The 20,113-nt window shown below is 37.1% G+C and overlaps 2 protein-coding genes across 8 annotated transcripts in view; one reads left to right on the forward strand and one right to left on the reverse strand.

The window, feature by feature from the left end:
• The window catches only part of immp2l (inner mitochondrial membrane peptidase subunit 2), a 505,123-nt gene that overhangs the window by 279,572 nt on the left and 205,438 nt on the right, over positions 1 to 20,113 (reverse strand). The window lies entirely within an intron of this gene.
• The window catches only part of LOC140734853 (leucine-rich repeat neuronal protein 3-like), a 107,452-nt gene that overhangs the window by 38,069 nt on the left and 49,270 nt on the right, over positions 1 to 20,113 (forward strand). For 2 of the 4 annotated variants that reach the window (XM_073059444.1, XM_073059445.1), the window contains exon 2: positions 5,156 to 8,738. The exons of the other annotated variants lie outside the window; for them this stretch is intronic. In XM_073059444.1, coding sequence (XP_072915545.1) covers positions 5,484 to 7,610 — 2,127 coding nt within the window. In that variant the 5' untranslated portion in view covers positions 5,156 to 5,483 and the 3' untranslated portion in view covers positions 7,611 to 8,738. Of the gene's footprint in view, positions 1 to 5,155; positions 8,739 to 20,113 lie in introns of those variants that run through there. 4 annotated transcript variants of the gene reach the window in all.

Consider the following 20,113-nt stretch of genomic DNA (forward strand, 5'->3'; position numbering starts at 1 on the left):
GCTGTGGGTAGGGAGAGAGCTAATTGTTTGAAGATCAGGTGTGATAGAACATGTACAAAAGATCATTTCCTTGGGCACAATCCTACTTATTTTATTGCTGCTGAAGATATTCAACTTATTTGTATATTCATTTGTGGCATGTTTAACCATTCTTTTGTCATTTCATTTTAGTACACACCCAAAGGCATGCCATTTTATTTTGTATTGCTTTGATTATTTCAAATGTTCTCAATTTTCTTTTCATCCTCACTTTCTACAGTTACAATTAGGCTCATCCTTGACGATGAAATCACAATCTGACTGTACTACTGCAGCAGGATATTGTTTCAACACCATATGTACATTCTTAAAGAAAGCTCATTTTATTTTTTGCTGTCTCGATACTGCAGCTTGTGAAGTTTCAGACTTCTTTGATAGACTTAATTAGCCCAAATACACATTTTGACCTTATTGTTATTTGTCTAGACATTTGTAGATTTTAAACTGATGTATTGCACATCAAATTCCAATGGCAGAAATTGAAATACCAATTTATTTATACAATTACTAGCACTGTGAATTATTACTGTAGGTTGCCTATTTGCTGCATAGCAACCACAACAAAGTGCTAACAATGTGAATTGATAACTGGTGATATTCTTGATGGCTGTTCAACATATGAAAGAAGATACCCTCTATGGGCAAGATTGTAGTTATAAGTGGTCAAAATATTAATTACTGGGCTTATAAAAATTAATTTTTGGCTCTGGACATAGCTAGTCAGAATTTATTGTCCTTCAGTAGGTGTTGAGCCGCCTTCTAGTGAAGATTATCCATAATGCTGTAGGTAAGGGAGGGGAGTGAGGGGGGAGAGAGGGAGGAGATGGGGGGTGGAGGAGAGAGAGAGAGGTGGGAGAGGCAGGAGAGAGATGGGGTTGAGAGAGAGAGAGGGGAGAGGGGGTGGGGGAGGGAGGGGGCAGAGAGAGAGGTGGAGAGAGACGAGGGGGAGAGAGGAGAGAAAGAGAAGAGGGGGAGAGAAAGAGAAGGGGGAGAGGGATCGAGAAATCCATAATTTAGATCCAGGGATGATGGAGGGTCAAGCTTCATAGTTCTAAGTGAGAATGTGTGCATTTAAGGGAGAACCTGCAGATCCTCATACATCAGTTGCCCTTATCTAACATGGTGGCCTTTGGTGGTACTGTCAGAGAATCCTGGGCAAGTAAAAGCAGTGTGGTTTTGGTAGTGGAGGGAATAAGTGTTTAGATTGTTTGATGATGCCAATGAATTGGGCTGCCTTGTCCTGGATGGTGCTGAAATTTGTTGCTACTCGTACAAAGAGATGGTGTTCCATCACACAGCTGACTTGTGTTAATGTAGATAGTAAAAAGACATTTTGGTACAGGGAAGAGAGTCATTCACCAAGCCTTTGACCTGCAGTCATACACATGGTATTTAAGTGGCTGGTCTAGTTTAGCTTTTGACCAAGAGTGGCTTTTCAAGACGTGGTTGGTAGGAGACACAGTGGCGGTAATGCCAGTGAATTTCAAGGGTTGGCAACAAGAATATTTTCTGTTGGAGACTATTGCCTAGTTCTTATGGCCAAAATATTGCCTAGGTCTTGCTGCATTGATGGGCAGCTTCATTTGCTGAGGAGTTGTGAATAGAAATTAATATTGTGCAATTATCAGTGAATATCCCCTCTTCTGACCTTGTCATGGAAGAAAGATCATTGATGAAGAAGCAGATGTTTGTACTCGAACCAGTAGCCCGATGAACTCCTGCACTGATGTCTTGAGGCTAGGATGACTGATTTCCAACAACTGCAACCTTGTGCAAGGTACAATTCCAAACACTACATTTTCACCTTGATGCCTACTGACATGAGTTTTATGATGGCATTAAAATGCTGCCACAACTCTTCCTCATTCCTTATTCAACAAGAGTAGATCCCCTGGCTGCACAATAATAGTAGAATAAAAGCAGCCTGTGGTAGAGTACATTCTTTTTATGCTGCTGGTCCACAGTACCTCATGCAGGCCCAATAGTGACTTGCTATATCTCTTCTGAGCTTAATCCATTTAGCACATTTGTTGTGCCACATAACACAACAGAGGGTATTCTTAGTGTAAAGAAGACTAGTTTGAGGATGTATGGTGGTCACAACTACCAATGTTCTCATGTATGGATGCACCTGCCACATGTAAATTGGTGAAGACAACATCGGGTACAAATCAAAAATTTAAGTTTCAATTTGGCAACAAAAATTAAACACGATAGTAATCTCATTAAATTACAATGATGTAGTTTCATTTCACTAAGTCATCTTATGCTTGGGCAACAGTGAGTTACTTCATTGACTAGAAATCATTCCCTCAAATCTGCAGCGAGAGAAAAAAAATGGCAGCCTAACCTGGTGTATAGCAATTTCACATAATTTATGGATGTCTTTAAGCCAATGGAAACTCTATCATCTCATTGGTGATGGGATTTTTGCTCTATCACTTTACTCCTGGTTAAAACTTTCCTAAATGACAAGAGTAGTACAACAAGCAAAATTTATCTCATTACACTCAGTTTCAAATTATATTTACCCATTACTCCTGTCATCATTGATTTCCATAAATGTCTAGTTCTCCAAACAAATTACTTCAATATCTTTATTCTCAGTCTCAAATTCTAGCACTAGCTCACATTTCTCTACCTCTTCAATTGCTTCCAGAACTTTGGTCCTCCACTTTTAGTCCTCACTTCACTTTTAATAACCAACTACGTATTCAGTGACTCTGCTTTACTTCTCTGAAACTATTTCTTTAAAAAACTGCTTCAAAATATTTTTTGAGATGATTTTGACAACCTCACTCAGAAATTCATGGCTTAGCATCTCTACAAAGTGCCTCAAGAATCTTGAATACTCCTCCTTCAGTTGTTAAGTTACAACATACGACCAGAAGACAATAGATTCAAAAGTAATAATGTTCAAGAGAAGATCAAATATTGTTTTCTTCACAAACCAGTACATTTATAAATAGATTCTCAGGTAAAACAACTACTGCAGAATTCTTTTGATGACCAGCCCTTCCTATCTCTGTCTTTTCATGTTATAACATTAAATAACTGGTTCCTTTACAAAGAGACCACTCATTACACATTATCAGTGATAGTCAAAAAGCAGGTGGAGTTCTGTACTTTTAAGAAATTGCAACTTTGCAATGTCTTCACTAAAATAAATTTGCTCAAGTTTCTGACCAAAATGTTATCAGACCAATTGTGATACATGGCCAAATAATGCAATGATACAACAAGTGAAAATAAGGAGTACCTTAAAGATAGGAGAGCTGAACAAATTGTTCGGGATAACATTCCGCACCACTGGGCCACAGCACAATTGTAAGAAAGTGGGTGACAAGTCAGGCTAGATTTGGAAGACCCTGAAAAATTCCCTTAATGTTGAATAGCTAGTGTAGGGATAAACAATGACCAAGCATTTCTTTTGAAATATTCATTCATGGCCAGCAATTTATTTGCCTTTCTCTAGTTTCCATTGAGATGGTGGTGATGAGTTGCCTTCTTGAAATGCTGCAGTCCTTAGGTTTAAGTATGTTCACAATGGTATTAGGGACTGAACAAATGGTGATAAATTCCCAAGTCAGGATGGTGTGTGGCCTGGAAGACAACTTTCAGGTGGTGGTGGTTCCCATGCTTTTGCTACCTTTGATCTTCCAGCTGATAGAGATTGTTTGTTTAGAAGGGGCATTCAAAGGAGTCTTAGCAAGGTACTGTAGTGAATCTTGTAAATGGTACAAAAAATGCTTCTGTGAATTAGTAGGGGAGTGAAAGGAAGGGGTGCCTTTACTTGGGCTGTTATGGCCTGTTTGATGTTTTTTGCACTACTTATTTATTTTAATATATTCTTCTTATTGTAATTTATAGTTGTTATTACTATCTATTGCAATATACTACTGCTGCCACAAAACAACAAATTTCATGACGTATGCTGGTGATAGTACACATGGTTCTGAGCTTTGAGTGCAAACATGAAAATGGTAATTTTAAACCAGGAGCAAATTACAGACAGTGAGGACAATGAACTGAGGGATAATGTGAGGCTGCTAAATAAGATAAGAGTTTACAGTATTATAGGAAAGATACTAGCATGGATAGAAGATTAGTAATATATAGGTAGCAGATGTTCTGTGGCACAGTTAAAGGGAAATTGGTTGTTTGTTGTATAAAGGGCCAGAACCATAAAAGGGTATCACTTCCCCTTACCACTCTGTTTGTAAACCAATGGAGTGGAGAATTTTCCTGATATAGAATGCATCTGATTTTCACTTGAACAGTGTATGAATTATTTAAGAGGGTTAGATTGCCCACTGTTTAATTAAAAAAGCACCAAAAATGACATAAGTTTCATGTGTGTTTCTTGCTAATTCCAGTAACACATTGTTCATGTCTATTATCCCATTAAAACAGTTGTTTCATATGTAATTCTGACCAAGAGTTCACCACTTGATTGTTAATGCTTTGTCTCTTTATAAAATGAAACTCAAATGTGAATTTTCATTCTGTGTTCTATAAGATGTTGTGCACTTCAGAGCCAAATTTCTATATTTTGTTAACATTTCATGACAGCAAAAACTCTGGTCAAATGTCAGTAGCTCAGAGAAACATAAAAAAAATCCCTTGCCAAATGTTTGATATATAATTATGTACAGTATAGACAGCCTGTCTAGAACATGATCCTACACTATTTAGGAAGAGTACTATTTTGGATGGAATGGCCCTGTGTAATAGTATCATTGGTTTGTTTTATGATCTAGAATTCTGCTTAAATTGAAACAATATGCATTCCAAAATAAAAAGTTAGGAAGCTGTCACTATAGCAAATTCAGGAACAAAATACTATAAGACTGAGTACAAACTATATTTTTCTATCACAAGTTAACACATAATTTCAAATAATTGAGAGTCTGTGAGTATTTTGAAATGTTAATTGAGATGCAGTTAATCCTGGCACAAACTGGATTTACTTTAGATTAGTATTTTACAACTTAAATTCCAGCTTTCTTTCCAAAACTTATAGTGTAAATAGGTATTCAGGCATTATCATAAATGAACCTTGTGCTTTTGTATATGACTATACGTCATCTGATGGAAAAAATGTTTTTTTTCGTAGGCAATTCCGCTCATTCTAAAGGACATTCAAGAAAAGTGGACAGATAACAGGAAAATAAATAATGTGCTTAATCTCCCAAAAGTCTGCAAGGTTTCATCCTAGTTCATCAAATACTCTTCACAAAAGGTCAAACAGCATTCATACGCTCAATGTGCCTGGCATTTTTGGACAAGGTCATTGAAACAACGGGGAACCAGCCATTCACCTGGAATACATGTGATTGCAGATGTTGAGTACTTGGTAATAGATGATCTGGTGATTAAGCTTAACAGCAGTAATTACGAAAACTTTAAAAGAATTATTACTGTGTAGAGGGAACCAATCCAAGATGAAGGATGCATCATTCAGTGCTTATTTTTTTCTAGGATTAATAGTAACTGCAATAATGCAAACTGTAGGGAGAAATATGGACTGTCCAATGTTATGCATTTGTGAAATCAGACCATGGTTCACACCAAGATCCACTTATATGGAAGTTCCTACAACAGACTGCAATGATTTAAATCTGGTAGTACTGCCACAAATATTACCAGCTGAGACACAGGTTTTGTTGCTGCAAAGTAATAATATTTCAAAAATCAAGAACAAAATAGACTACTTGACCAACCTTACAGAGATAGACTTATCCCAAAACAACTTTTTAGCTATCCGTGACATTAACCTAGGAAAGATGCTTCGACTACTCTCTCTGCACTTAGAAGAAAATAAGCTCCATGAGTTGCCTGACAGTGGCTTGCTTGGGCTCAGCAATCTACAGGAACTTTATGTTAATCATAATCAGATTTCCAGCATTTCATCAGGAGCATTTACAGGGCTTGATAATCTCCTCCGACTCCATCTGAATTCTAATCAGCTGTCCACGATTAAAAGCAAATGGTTTGAAGCTATTCCGAGTTTAGAGATTCTAACAATCGGAGAAAACCCTATTTCTCAAATTCAAGACCTGAGCTTCAAACCCCTCAATAATCTGCGGAGTCTGGTGTTAGCTGGAATGGAACTCTCGGAATTGGGGGAAAATACTTTGATTGGTCTGAACAACTTGGAAAGCATTTCTTTTTATGACAACAGACTTATCAGAGTTCCCAATGAAGCTCTTCAAAAAGTCCCTAATCTCAAGTTTTTGGATTTGAATAAAAACCCTATTCAGAGAATACAACAAGGCGATTTCAGAAATATGTTGCACTTGAAAGAGTTGGGCATTAATAACATGGCAGAATTGGTTTCTATCGACTGCCTTGCCCTTGATAATTTGCCTGAACTAACAAAAATTGAAGCTACAAACAATCCAAAACTTTCATATATTCATCCAAATGCATTTTACAGAGCACCCCAGCTTGAAACGTTAATGCTAAACAGTAATGCACTAAGTGCCCTCTACAGGGATACAGTGGAATCTTTGCCCAAATTGCAGGAAGTCAGCATCCACAGTAATCCAATCAGATGTGATTGCGTCATTCGTTGGATTAACATGAATAAAACACATATTCGATTTATGGAGCCACAGTCTTTATTTTGTTTTGACCCACCAGAGTTCAAAGGTCAGCATGTTCGAGAAATTCCTTTCAGAGAAATGACAGATATGTGCCTTCCATTAATAGCTGCAGAATGTTTTCCTTCTGAAATAAACTTGAACAGCGGGAGCTCCACAACCCTACACTGTCGAGCTACAGGACAGCCAGAACCTGAAATTTACTGGATCACACCTTCGGGTAATAAACTTCTTCCTAACACTGCAACTGATAAATACAATGTATACCTTGAAGGAACACTGGCAATTTTTAACATAAGCCACAAGGAAGCAGGCTTATATACTTGTGTCGCGCATAATCTGGTTGGAGCAGATTTGAGATCAGTTATCCTAACAGTGAATGGATCATTTCCACCATCCATAAATGAGACAATGAATATTGGAATAAAAGAAGTTGCAGCACATTCTATTGTGGTGACCTGGAAGGCTGTTTCAAATAGTGTGTCATCTAATATTAAATGGTCTGCCAAAATGGATTTCGATAATCCCGAAGTTACTTACACAGCCAGAGTTCCAACAGATACACATATATATAACTTAACACATTTGAATCCATCAACTGAGTATGAGGTATGTATTCATATAATTAACATCAAACAAGAAACGGAAAAGAAATGCCTCAATGTCACAACGAAAGGAATAGTTTTAGCAGTAAACTCAAGCAGCACAAGTACAACCTCAACATTTATGGCTGCCCTTGGTGCCATCTTTGGCGCTATTAGCATGGCATGTCTCTATTTCTGTGTGACTTGGAAGAAATACAATTTTGGGCACAGTCATTTAGAAAAGTACGTACAGAATAAAGCAACATTTCCCTTGAACAAATTTTATCCTCCACTTATAAATCTTTGGGACAAAAATAAAACAAAGGATGGACCACTGGAACTTAAAGGCACTGTAATAGATGTATCAGCAAACTGTTCATAATTTTTCTTTGTACAACAAATGTAAAATAAAAAGCCAGTTGTAACTGGACTGCTTTTAAATGTTGGATACAAAAGAACACAAAAAGCACAGATCCTGTTCACAGTGCTAACGTATAGGGAATGGGAGAAACATGGTCTCCTACTCAGTGCATTTTTAATATGATGAAAAGACATGCACCAACACTAATAAGGTGGATTGGTGAGGGTCTAGCTCCTTAAAGAATGGGAAGAGAAAGAAACACTCACCACCCAGTATGAGTTGTAACAACCCAACATTTACTCTGTTAATGTGAAACTGCTCACTTCAGTCAAGAAGATACGGTACAATGGTACACTGATGCTTGGTCAAGGCTAAAAGCATTTTTCTGTATTTAATTATGTAATGTGTAACAGTAGTGGACTGTACTAGTGGTTTCTGAGCAATACCTCCTTTTCCATTTAACTCAATACTTTAGTTGGCAGGTGTTTAGAAGCTGGGCAGTTAAAAATAGAATGTCACTTGTGGCGTTGCTGAATGGATGCAATCCGTTAGACTAGATCTCTAAACGAGTAAAATAAATGTGAAATTGACTTTTTTGGAAGTAAGATGAACAATTTTGAATAAACTCACGATTATGTCTGGTTGACTTTTAAAGTGTTCAAAATATTGCTTTTCTGATCTGAAGGTGTGTTATAAGCTACAAGAACTTAAAACAAACATAAAAGAGCTAAAAATGGATTTCAGTTTCATCTAATTGACGCATGGCCCTGAACTAATAGTCAACTTCAGGCTTTTTCTATTATTATTAAGGTGAGATGAAGTATTCGATTTTTTTCATTAACTGAAGTTCAACCATATTTCAAACTCATTTCAATTTCAATCACCTCGCTGTACACTAGCTCAAACAGCAGAATACTCAAGCATCTGTTAACCATCTCTTTACAAAAGCACAAATATTTCCCACATTTCATTTTTAGGAGCTGATATTCAATTTTTTTTAGAAATAATTTAAGTTCAAATCTATTGTCATTCAACGGAACGCGCATACTGGCAAACAAGACAACATTCCTCCAGACCATGGTGCACTAAACAGTACATATAACTCACACACATAACACATAAAGTAATATTACCACAAATAAATTAACAAATGATAAGGTGCATATACGACACAAGTTAAAAAGTAAACAGTATAATGCAACTGATGCTTCATATGTGATGAGACCTGGATGGTGGCAGGGAGTTTAGTAGTCTTCTACCCAGGTTATGTTTTCAGAGAACTATTCAGAGACATGATGACTTTAAAATATAAGTTTTTATCTTTCAAGGAACAATAATTCTAAAGAATCTGTATTTGTAAAATGCTAATATGTTTTCCAAAACCACTCCAAAAATAAAATTTGCAGAATTGATAAATCACAAAATTGATAAATTACCATTGCTCACAACTTGACATGAGAATTTATCAGGCAGATTTGCTCATACATCACTACAGATTTCAGCACCTTGGTCAAAGCATTCAGAGTTAAGCGATTTGTCAAAGCTATGAGATTTAAAATACAACCTATCACAACATAGGCACTGAACAGGTCAGCAGGAACTTGTTCACATATCTCTTGCCTTCCCTTCTCCTTCTGACTTGTTTTTAATGGCAAAAGTTCAAAAGGTACAAGAGATACATGGTTGGATGTATCATTTCTATGAATAAAACAAAAGGCACCAAATCTAAGACAATCACAGCAAGCTAATAAATATCACAGAAAATTGAACTACTTCAATAAAAATGAAACAAACAATGCTCATTCAACTTATTCGGCTTCTTACATGCCTAGAGATACAATTTACTACCTTACGCTGCAACGCTTTGCAAATCAAAAAAACTCGCCATTTCACAAATGAACAATAAAAGCAAGTGAAACTCACAATCAGATATCATTTACTGTAAAAAAAAACAAGTCAGCTTCTTATCCAGCTGACAAGGCTTTCTCTGAGTATTTGAAATGGCTTTATGGAGGTCCATATTTTCCTTAAGTTTCTCTCTTCTAGATTTAACACCTCTTGTGGTACAACTCCCTATAAGTGGCCTTCTCACCTATTAAATGAATCATAATCTCCCTATTTTTGTATTCAGTTCCCCTAATAAATTCATGAATGTTAGCCTTCCTAATCACTTGCTGTATCTGCATACTGCTTTGTGAACCAGGCACAGACTCAGAACTCTACAACTCATTTAACCTTATAAAATCCTTTTGTAGCTCGCTTACACTGTCTTCGCCATTTATTTTCCTACCTACCTCTGAGTCAACAGGAAATTTAACAACAATTAATTTGGTACTTCCATCCAGGTCATTTATATAAATTGAGAATCCAGCACTGATTCTCAAGACATACATATTGCTACAACCAGAAAAGGTGCATTTATGACTATTTTCTGATTTTTGCTGATCAGCCAAATTTCTGTTCATTCCAATACATTATCTCCTACACCAAAAACTTTTAATCTCTATAATAACCTTTGATGTGATATGAGATCAAACACCTTTTGGAAATCTTAGTACATTCAATGGTCCCTTTATTTGCAGCACTTACCAATTATTATAAGCTAAAGATAGATGGCATTTCAGTTATGTGCCTACCCCACACAGATCTCGGCATTTTTCGTAGCAACTCACAAACACTATTAAGCTGCATGATACAAGTCTCAATGTGTATCCATCCCTAAAGTACACAACAACACATATTAGAGTGGACAAGAAAGTAGATAAAGAATTACAGACCAATAGAACAAAGAGTAAATGGAAATACATAATGTAAATAAAGATAAGAGATGGGAAAAACCAAGGACTAAATTGAAAATGCAGTGAAGCAGACATAAATGGTAAGGTGCTAGCAGAAAATATCTTGTAAACACTAGAAAGTTTGCAGATGCTGGAAATCCAAAGCAACACACACAAAATGCTGGAGGAACGCAGCAAGTCAGGCAGCATCTATGGAAATGAATAATCAGTTGACCTTTCAAGCTGAGATCTTCTTCAGGATTGACAAGGAAGGGGGAAGGTGCCAGAATAAAAAGATGAGGGAGAAGCAGGCTAAATCGAATGTGATAAGTGAAGCCCGATGGATTGGAAAGATAAAGGGCTGAAGAAGAAAGAATCTGACAGAAGAAGAGAGTGGACCATAGGAGAAAGGGAAGGAGGAAGGAACCCAGGGGGAGGTGATTGGCAGGTGAGAAGAGGTAAGAGGCTAGAGTGGAGAATCAAAGAAGAGGAAGGAGGAGGGAATAACCTTTGTTACTGGTTTAGAAATTGGTATTCATCCCATCAGATTGGAGTCTACCCAGAAAGAATATAAGGTGCTGTTCCTCCACCCTGTGGGTAGCCTCATCTTGGCACAAGAGGAGGCCTTGGACCGATATGTCGGAACAGAACATGTCAAAACAGGATGGAATTGCCTTTTATTTTTAGCACAGCTCAAAGGGTGCAAGAAGCACACTAGTTTATTATAAAAAAAAGTTTATTTAAAGCAGCAGCGTACCTCTTGTTAATAAAATGGTATCACCTCAACTGCACCAAATTCATTCCAGGCAGCATATGTGGTCACTTAATAGGCTGACAAATATGGAACTATATTCTGTAAGAGCCAACAACAAATAGAGGAATAAAAAAGTAGGGACAAAAATGCCCTCAAATAAAATGAAAAATTATTTAGCTACCCTAGTTTTGTTACGTTAGTTAATTAGGATTAGGCCCTCAGTCCCTTAAATCTATTCCACCACTCAATAAGATCACTGCTGATGTAACAGTTAACCTCTGCTCTGTATTCTCATCTGTCTGTGGTAATTTTTTACCTCAGTATCTTTCATAATTTAGCTAAAAGATTTCAAATCTCTGCATTCACTGCTCTTTGAGGAAGGGCTGGCAGGGTGACACAGCCCGAATAGATACTGCATGAAGTTTAAGTATCGTCCCCATGGGTTGCTGCCAGGTGTTCTGGTTACATGCCACATTCCACATACACGCTGAATGAAATGGTGACTGTAAATTAACTCAGTGCATATGAGTGACAAAAGAATCAAGAATGGGAGTTAATTGGCATGAAAAAAAGAATAAGTTGCAAGGCTAGAGGGAAGTGAGGAGGAGAAGGAGACTGATGGGATTGCTCTTTTAGAACAGGCGTAAAGTTTATCAGCTAAATGGCATCTTTCTGTACATTGATAAAGTAAAAGTTCCAAAGACTCATGACATTCTGAACAAAAAGTTATACCTCATCTCTGACCAATTTTATTAAAGAATGACCTTTGGCTCTTGCTTGTTCCACAATTGGAAGCATCTTCTCCACATCTAATCTGTCAAGACCCACTTCAAATCTTAGCAGTCCTCTCTCTCTCTTCTAAAATCCAGTGAAGATTAGAATTCCCTTTCCTCATAAGACAATTTTCTATCCATGCCAATATGTTATTTCTTGCACATAAGCTTTTATTTTCCATTGTAACCTCTGATATAATACCTGATACATTCCAAAATCAAAGCTACTAATGGTGTTCAGTGGATTTAGAATCAGGTTTATTATGACTGTTCTATATGTTGCTTTGTGGCAGCTGTACAGTGCAAAGACACAGAATTACTATATTACAAAATAAATAAATAGTTCAAAAAAGGAATAATTAAATGGTGTTCATGAGTTCATTCACTTTTGATTAATCTGACAACAAGGGGGAAGATGTTTCTGAATCATAGAGTGTGGGTCTTCAGGCTCCTGTACCTCCTCCCTGAGAATCGAAAGAGACTGCAGAGGGTTATAGACTCAACCAGCACAACCCTCCCCATGATTGAGGATATCTTGAAAATGTGGTGACTCAGGAAAGTGGCATCCATCATTAAGGATCCCCACCATCTGGCACATAACTCTCCCCTCAGTATTACCATTGGTTTAGTCTGGAATTTCCATGAGATGGCTTTCTGGAGATCATACCTGGAAGTCTTGTAGCTTTCTTGATCTCCAGACTTGAATGCCTCTGATCTGGCCCTCAGCAGCTTCCAGATTTCATGGTTCTTTCAGGGCTTCTGATTGGAAATGATTTTGAGGAGACACTCATCTACAACTGTTTTAACAAAGTCTGTCACAACCCTGGTGTAGTCACTCAGATGAGTGCTTAAACTCAGCCTTGTTCAATGACAAAACAATCCTAGAGGCTTCCCGTGACTACATCTGAATCTCTGGAGCCTTACTTTTTAGGCTCTGCCTATATATAGGAGTACAGCCAAATGCTCTGACTTGCCAAAATACGGTTTAGGAAAGGAATGATAGGAATTCCTTATCATAGTTCAGCAGTGGTAATCTACTGGAGTAGAACAGAGACAATCCATACCAGCACTGAAAATAGGATTCCTTGGAGATAGACTGGGAGCCCCAGTGGCAGTGACAGCATAGAGTCAGAAGTCCCAGATCATTGTTGGTGTTTTACATTACTTACACACACACACACACACACACACACACACACACACACACACACACACACACACACACACACACACACACACACACACACACACACACACACACACACACACACACACTCTTAATTGGGCCACCTCAGGATCATCTTGGCCCAATTAAGCAGCTGCCCCAATTAGCCAAAGTTTCATGGAAACAATTAAAAAGGTATAAAAAAGACAAACTACCACTTAACTGAGTTAACAAAATATATATTTGAATGAAATACAGAATAAATTAGAACGTTACCAAAACTATAGTGCCTATAAAAAGTACTCACTCCCTCTTGGAAGTTTTCGTGTTTTATTGTTTTACCATATTGAATTACAGTGGATTTAATTTGGCTTTTATTGACACTGATCAACAGAAAAAGACACTTTGTGTCAAAGTGAAAACAGGCCTCTACAAAGTGAGCTAAAGTAATAACAAATATAAAACACAAAATAATTGATTACATAAGTTTTCAGCCACTTCAGATCAGTATTTAGTAGATGCAACTTTGGCAGCAATTATAGCCTTGAGTCTGCATGGATAGGTCTCTATCAACTTTGCACATCTGGACAATGTAATTTTTCCCTATTCTTCTTTAGAAAACTGCTCAAGCGCTGTCAGATTCCATGAGGAGTGTGAGGGAAGAGCCCTTTACAAGTCCCACCACAAATTTTCAATTCAATTGAGGTCTGGACTTGGCCACTCCAGCATATTAATCTTGTTGTTTTTAAGCCATTCCTATGTAGCTTTGGCTTTATGCTTGGGGTTATTGTCTTGCAGGAAAAACAAATCTTCTCCCAAGTCGAATTCTCTTGCAGACTGTATCAGGTTTTCCTTCAGGATTTCTCTGTATTTTGCTGCATTCATTTTACCCTCTACCTTCACAAGCCTTCTTGGGCCTGCTGCACTGAAACATCCCCACAGCATGAAGAAGTCACCATCATGCATCACAGTAGGGATGGTGTGTTTTTGATAATGTGTGGTGTTTGGCTTAGGCCAAATATAGTGTATAGTCTGATGGCCAAAAAGCTCAATTTTGGTTTCATCAGATCATAAAACCTTCTTCCAGCTGACTTCAGAGTCGCCCACATGCCTTCTGGCAAACTCTAGCTGAGATTTCATGTGTGTGTTTTTTTTTTCCAAAAGTGGCTTTCTCTTTGCCACTCTCTCATAAAGTTGTGACTGGAGAAGCAACCAGGCAACAGTTGTCATACGTGCAGTCTCTCACAGCTCAGCCACTGAAGCTTACAACTCCTCCAGAGTTGTCACAAGTCTCTTGGTAGCCTTCCTCACTAGACCCCTTCTTGCATTGTCACTCATTTTTTTGAGGATAGCCAGTTCTAGGCAGATTTACAGCTGTGCCATTTTCTTTCCATTTCTTGATGATTGACTTTACTCCAAGGGTTATTCAGTGACTTGGTAATTTTCTTGTATTCATCTCCTAAACTGTGTTTTTCAATAACCTTTTCGCAGAGTTGGTTGGAGTGTTGTTTTGTCTTCATGGTGTAGTTTCTCCCAGGATACTGACTAGGTGTATTTTTACTACAGCAAGTTGAAATACAGGTCTCCAAAAACAGATTTCCATTTAATTAATCATGTGACTTCTAAAACCAATTGGCTGCACCAGTGATGATTTGATGTGTCATTTTAAAGGGCGGAATCACTCTTGCTTGTAACCATCACCTCTTTATATTGGCTACCTACCCTCAACTCTTTCAGTCCGGATGAAGGGTTTTGTGCTGAAATGTTGACTGCCCATTTCCTTCTCCAGATGCTACTGGACACAAAGTTCTTCCAGCAGCTCATTTTTGCTACATGTTTCTCTAGAATGGTTCCTATGTCATTAAGCCTGTTGTTCAAAGAGAATTTGGAACAACATGTATTCACCAGAGTTTAAACAAATGGGAGGAGATCCCGCTGAAACAGAGAAAAAAAAATTCATTGATAGTTCGCATGCACAGTAAGGTATTTCCCTTGACTGGAGATGGAGTGGTCTAGAATCAGGGGTCACAGACTCTAGACAGTGATAATTTAAGAAATTTCTTCACCCAGGTGCTGGTGGCCCTGTGAAATTCTGAACCATCAAGACTGTAGAGGGCAAATCAGTGAATACACGAGGGGTGATTGCTAAGTTTGTGGCCTAAGGTAGAAGGAGTCAATTTTAGAAAACCTAGCACATTTATTTTTCAACATAGTCCCCTCCTACATTTACACACTTAGTCCAGCAGTCGTGGAGCATTGGGATCTTGGACTTCCAGAAAGTGTCCACAGCAGGGGTGATAGATAAGTTCATGGCCTAAGGTAGAAGGAGATGAGTTATTAACTTAAAACTTTCTGCATAATCACTCAAATAGCTGACCTGCATGTGCATGTAACAAGAGATGTATAACTCATCTCCATCTACCATAGGCCATGAACTTATCAATCAGTGAACTCTTTCTGGAGGTCCATGATCCGTATGCTCCATGACCACTGGACTAAGTGTGTAAATATAGGAGGAGACTATGTTGAAAAATAAATGTGCTAAGTTTTCTAAAGTGAACTCCTTCTACCTTAGGCCACGAACTTATCAATCACCCCTCATATTTAAGATAGATGACTATTCCCAAAAGGCATCAAGGGTGTGGATAGAGAGCAGAGATATGGCATATATGATTCAAATTCCCATTCTTAACTATACCAACATGATGTAAAATTAATAAATGAAAAGTTGTCAAGGATCAATCATGAATTTACTGATTTGTCTATCAATTCTGTTGACTGTTATGCTTCCTCAGTTTAAGGACAATTTCAGTTGTCCATAAATGCCAAGATTGGCATTGATGTCCCAACTCCTATATGGACAGGTTTTGGAGATATAACAGTCCTCTCTGCAGATAATCTGTGTTAAACTCCTATTTCTAAGCAGAAATTGTTGATTTGCTCCCTGGAGTGGGTAATTTCAATGTCACCTTATACAGTGAGAGTGCATGCACTCTTTGTATTTAGCTAACAGATGGGCAGAGTTGATTCATTTCTGTGCACTTCAGACACAGAGCTAACTAAAGTTAAAATGCAAAAATATACAACAGCCTAAAATTAGAAATAGTCTATTACAGTTGAACTTTAAAAAAGGTGAACTGGAAGAGAATTTAAAGATACACAAAGCTGGTGCAGCTCAATGCTACCTTACAAGTATGCATCAATGATTCCGATTTCCAGCAGAATGTAGACATTTGGTGGTTCCCTCAGAAAGTCAGGCATATAATAGACTGTTAGGTCAGATCAGTGTTTGCCTATTCAATGCCTTTTTGCATTAATTTAAGCTTTCTACAGCACACAACCTCCTTTCCCTCAGGCCAGCACCTGATGTATATTTTAACAAAACCTAGAGAATGAATAAATGGAATGTTGTGTACATAAGTTTGACATTTTGCCTCAAAATCCCTGTTGATCTCTGACAGCACAACATGGTAGCATTGTCCATACTTCCAGCAGCTTATTTCTCTCACATGAGTAATTGCGCAGGGAAAGCAAGTAATTGGGAAGGAAAGGGAAACTGAAAGGCAAGGGAAAAAAGTCAAAAGAATAACGTTATGAATACAAACCAATTAAAAATGCTAAAATTTAAGCAAGCAACTAATCTGATCTATATTTGGTTTCAACCCCTCCCCCAAAATTAAAAGTTCCATTAACACTAGAAAGAGTAAATTTTTTATTAGAATTTAAAATCCACCAGGACTCCAGTAGATTAACAATAGTTTACCATTGCAGTGAACTTGTAAAAAGGAGTTTCCTATCATAACCCATGCAGTTGGATTCTTTGCAAATTGCCATTTGGCCAAAGTAGCTATATTATTAAATAACACCTTTTGTCTGACTACACACTCATCATAGCAATGAACACCAGTGCACTAGAAATGCAGCAACTGTTAGCAAGTTAGCCACTGGTCAGTTTTGCCATTGAATGAGATCATCATTGACCCCCAATACCGCTCATTTCCTTTAATATCTTTACTTAATAGAAATTTACCAGTCTTGAAGCTTCTCCTTTACTTACAATACATTTCTAATGTACTTTCAACAGCAAAAAAGTACAGAATTAACTATTAACCATCTATTCCAAATAAAATTAAATCAATACAAAGAAACCTGCAAAATAAAAAAAAACATAAAAAACATTCTGAAACAATGAAAGATTTTACAGAAAGGAACTTCCTATAAATCAAAATCTGGGTTACACTATTCCATCTGCTCTACAGATTGGCCAATAACTTGAGAAAAAAGCAGGGGTATTAGTGTTTCAGGTCACTGGTTGCTTTTAAGAATGGCATCATTAGTTAAAGAGACATTGCCAATGTCTCCAGTCTGGCAGTGTCTTTTATGTGAAACATTCATATATTGCAGAAGCTTTCCCCTGAGTGAACTCACTCTGAAAAATTCATTCCAGACTTTGATTTTTTAAATTATGCCCAACTTTCATGATTCTGAGCAACACACAACCCCTTCTGAACTCTTCCCACCTCTTCCAACCAGTGATTGGCAAAGCTCCTTTCAAACAAACTGCAGCCAAATCCTGAACCAGTCACTCTCCTCACAATGAACTGGCTGTCTGATACTTAGCATCAAATCACGATTGCCTCCATAACCTACTCTCAACTCTTGAATTTTTGGTTGTACTGGACTCCCAATTCTTTTGGTAATAACCTAAGTATTTTGTTAAAATATATATGGATGGGCTAGGCTGTGTAATTTTCTTATACATGAGATGTTGGCTTATGGGAAAATTATTGTAAAATTTGATGGTAATACATTGAAAGAAACATTTTTAAAAGATTCTTTAGGACAGTAGTGAGACTTGATGGTGCTCTCAAACTATTTTTATTTTTAACAAAACATATTTTTCTATAAAATACCTGATCCATATGAAATCAGCTTCTGCCACTGCTGCAGCTTCCATTAAGAATCTCCTTATATTTGCTTTAAAGATACCCCTGGTCTCTACATATTTGCAAATACCTTGAAACAAACTTCACCAATTAAGTATAAAATGAAGAGCAATTTTCTTTATTTGAACAAATATGCGTCACTTACTACAAGAATTTCACAGGCATAAGGAAACATCTGTTTTCATTTCAAGGCACTTAAACATTGTATAATTGAGTTTATAACATCATCACTATATAATCTACTCCATTCTTGCAATGCTTCTTTCTTATTTTTCCAGCACCATTCCTTGTAGATTACCACAGACTCAAACAGCAATGAAATATAATACCACAAATATACTGACCACAAGCAGATGCACTGAGCCACAAGCAAATCCAGCATGCTGGTAATCAGAGTCTGACTTAACTGTACCTGGAGAAAGTTCTTCTGTCACGACTTATCTTGGCTTACATTCTGATTTTAAATAAATTCAACTGAGATTTGAACTCAGACTTAGCCCATCATTTGGCTAAGTTCTATGCCAGAGAAAAAGATTACTTATGCACTGAAAAGCAAGCTGATGTTCAACTGCACAGCTCTTTATTAGTAAGTTGTTTGAAAGAATTTCTAGGCCTTTATCCTTTAGTTTAGTGATGGATTGACAATGTTTTAGTTACAGACCAACATTTCTTAACCAAAGAGAAAATAAAATGGTGGGTGTCTTAAGAAAAGTTGCAATACTAAATAAAATGAATTTCAGTAAATTTTAACTGGACTAATTTAAAAATTCTCCCTTTACATAGAAATTCAGAACACTTCTCCAAAGTTAATTTATTTCTTGCATCCATAAACAGAAGATCCTATAATCAAGAAAATTAATCTTTAGAAAGTGCTTATATTGTTGCTTATCTATGTGATTTTATAATATAGCTTTTACAATAAAATGTACAATAAGCTACATAATACTTAATTCCAGAATTTATAGATTTATTTTAAGAATAAGAAGAGGCTCATCAGCAGACCTCAAGTACACCAATGGAAGGTCGCAAGATAAAAAGATCCTTTCTGCTGCATTTTCTGTGGCCTGAATGTTCCTCAAAAAGAGAGAAACACAAACTATTGACTTCATAAATGTATTAATGTTTAAATTATTCTTAAGATCAATTTTATAAAACAAGATGAAAATCTATGAATCAGTTCTCATATAGTAATATTTGTAGCCGTTTAAAAAACACACACATTCAGTGGCTGTGATAAACATCTACACTTGCTCACTAGAACTATGCTTACTGTCAGGTAGCAACTTCCTGAATGAACCTGGCGCAGTCCTGCACAGCTCCGGACCTTCCAAACATAAGGCCATCACGTGGTGGGACTGATAAGTGCCATCCATGGAAATGTTTACACATGCTGCCAAGCCACATCTACAGGTTTCATCAGATGTGAAAACTATCAGATAAATTCAATATGTGTACATGACATTCATGAGACATTCAAAATCCATTAATAGTTAATCTGACTGTGGGAACACTATTAGAATTAAAGCCTATAGGGTTATTTCATACATTTACATCTAAATGCCAAGTCATTGAATATAGAATCATAGAAATCAATTGCAAAGAAATAAATGATTCATTTCTGCATGATCATGGCAGCTGAAGGGCATCTTCAATGCCTCATCCCACTTACTAGTTTTGATCTACAACCTTGAAGCTTATGATAGTGTACATTCAAGTCATTTTATATACAGGTATAATGACATCCCACCTTTTTTCAGGTAATGATTTCTCAACCCTACTACTAGCTGGGTGGAAAACAATTCGGACAAATTACTTTGATTACTTGCTCCTTGATTGATGTTGAAGATAATTCCTTCCTCTCTACATCCTCTGGATGCAATTTTATGCACCATTTGGTCCTTCCCTCACTATCACCTGTTCTGAAGAAAACAATCCAAATTTGCAAAATCTACTCAGAACTAAAATCTTCCAGTCCTAGTAACATCCTCATTAATCTTCTTTACCCATTCTAGCAGCTCTATATCTCAGCAATTGTGCAGTGACCAGGCTGTAAACTCCAGTCTGTGATGGCATAAGTAATGGTTTATGCAACTGAAAATCAATAAACTG

Source organism: Hemitrygon akajei, chromosome 10 (genome assembly GCF_048418815.1).
Source record: "Hemitrygon akajei chromosome 10, sHemAka1.3, whole genome shotgun sequence".
In the NCBI taxonomy this organism is placed as follows: Eukaryota; Metazoa; Chordata; class Chondrichthyes; order Myliobatiformes; family Dasyatidae; genus Hemitrygon; species Hemitrygon akajei.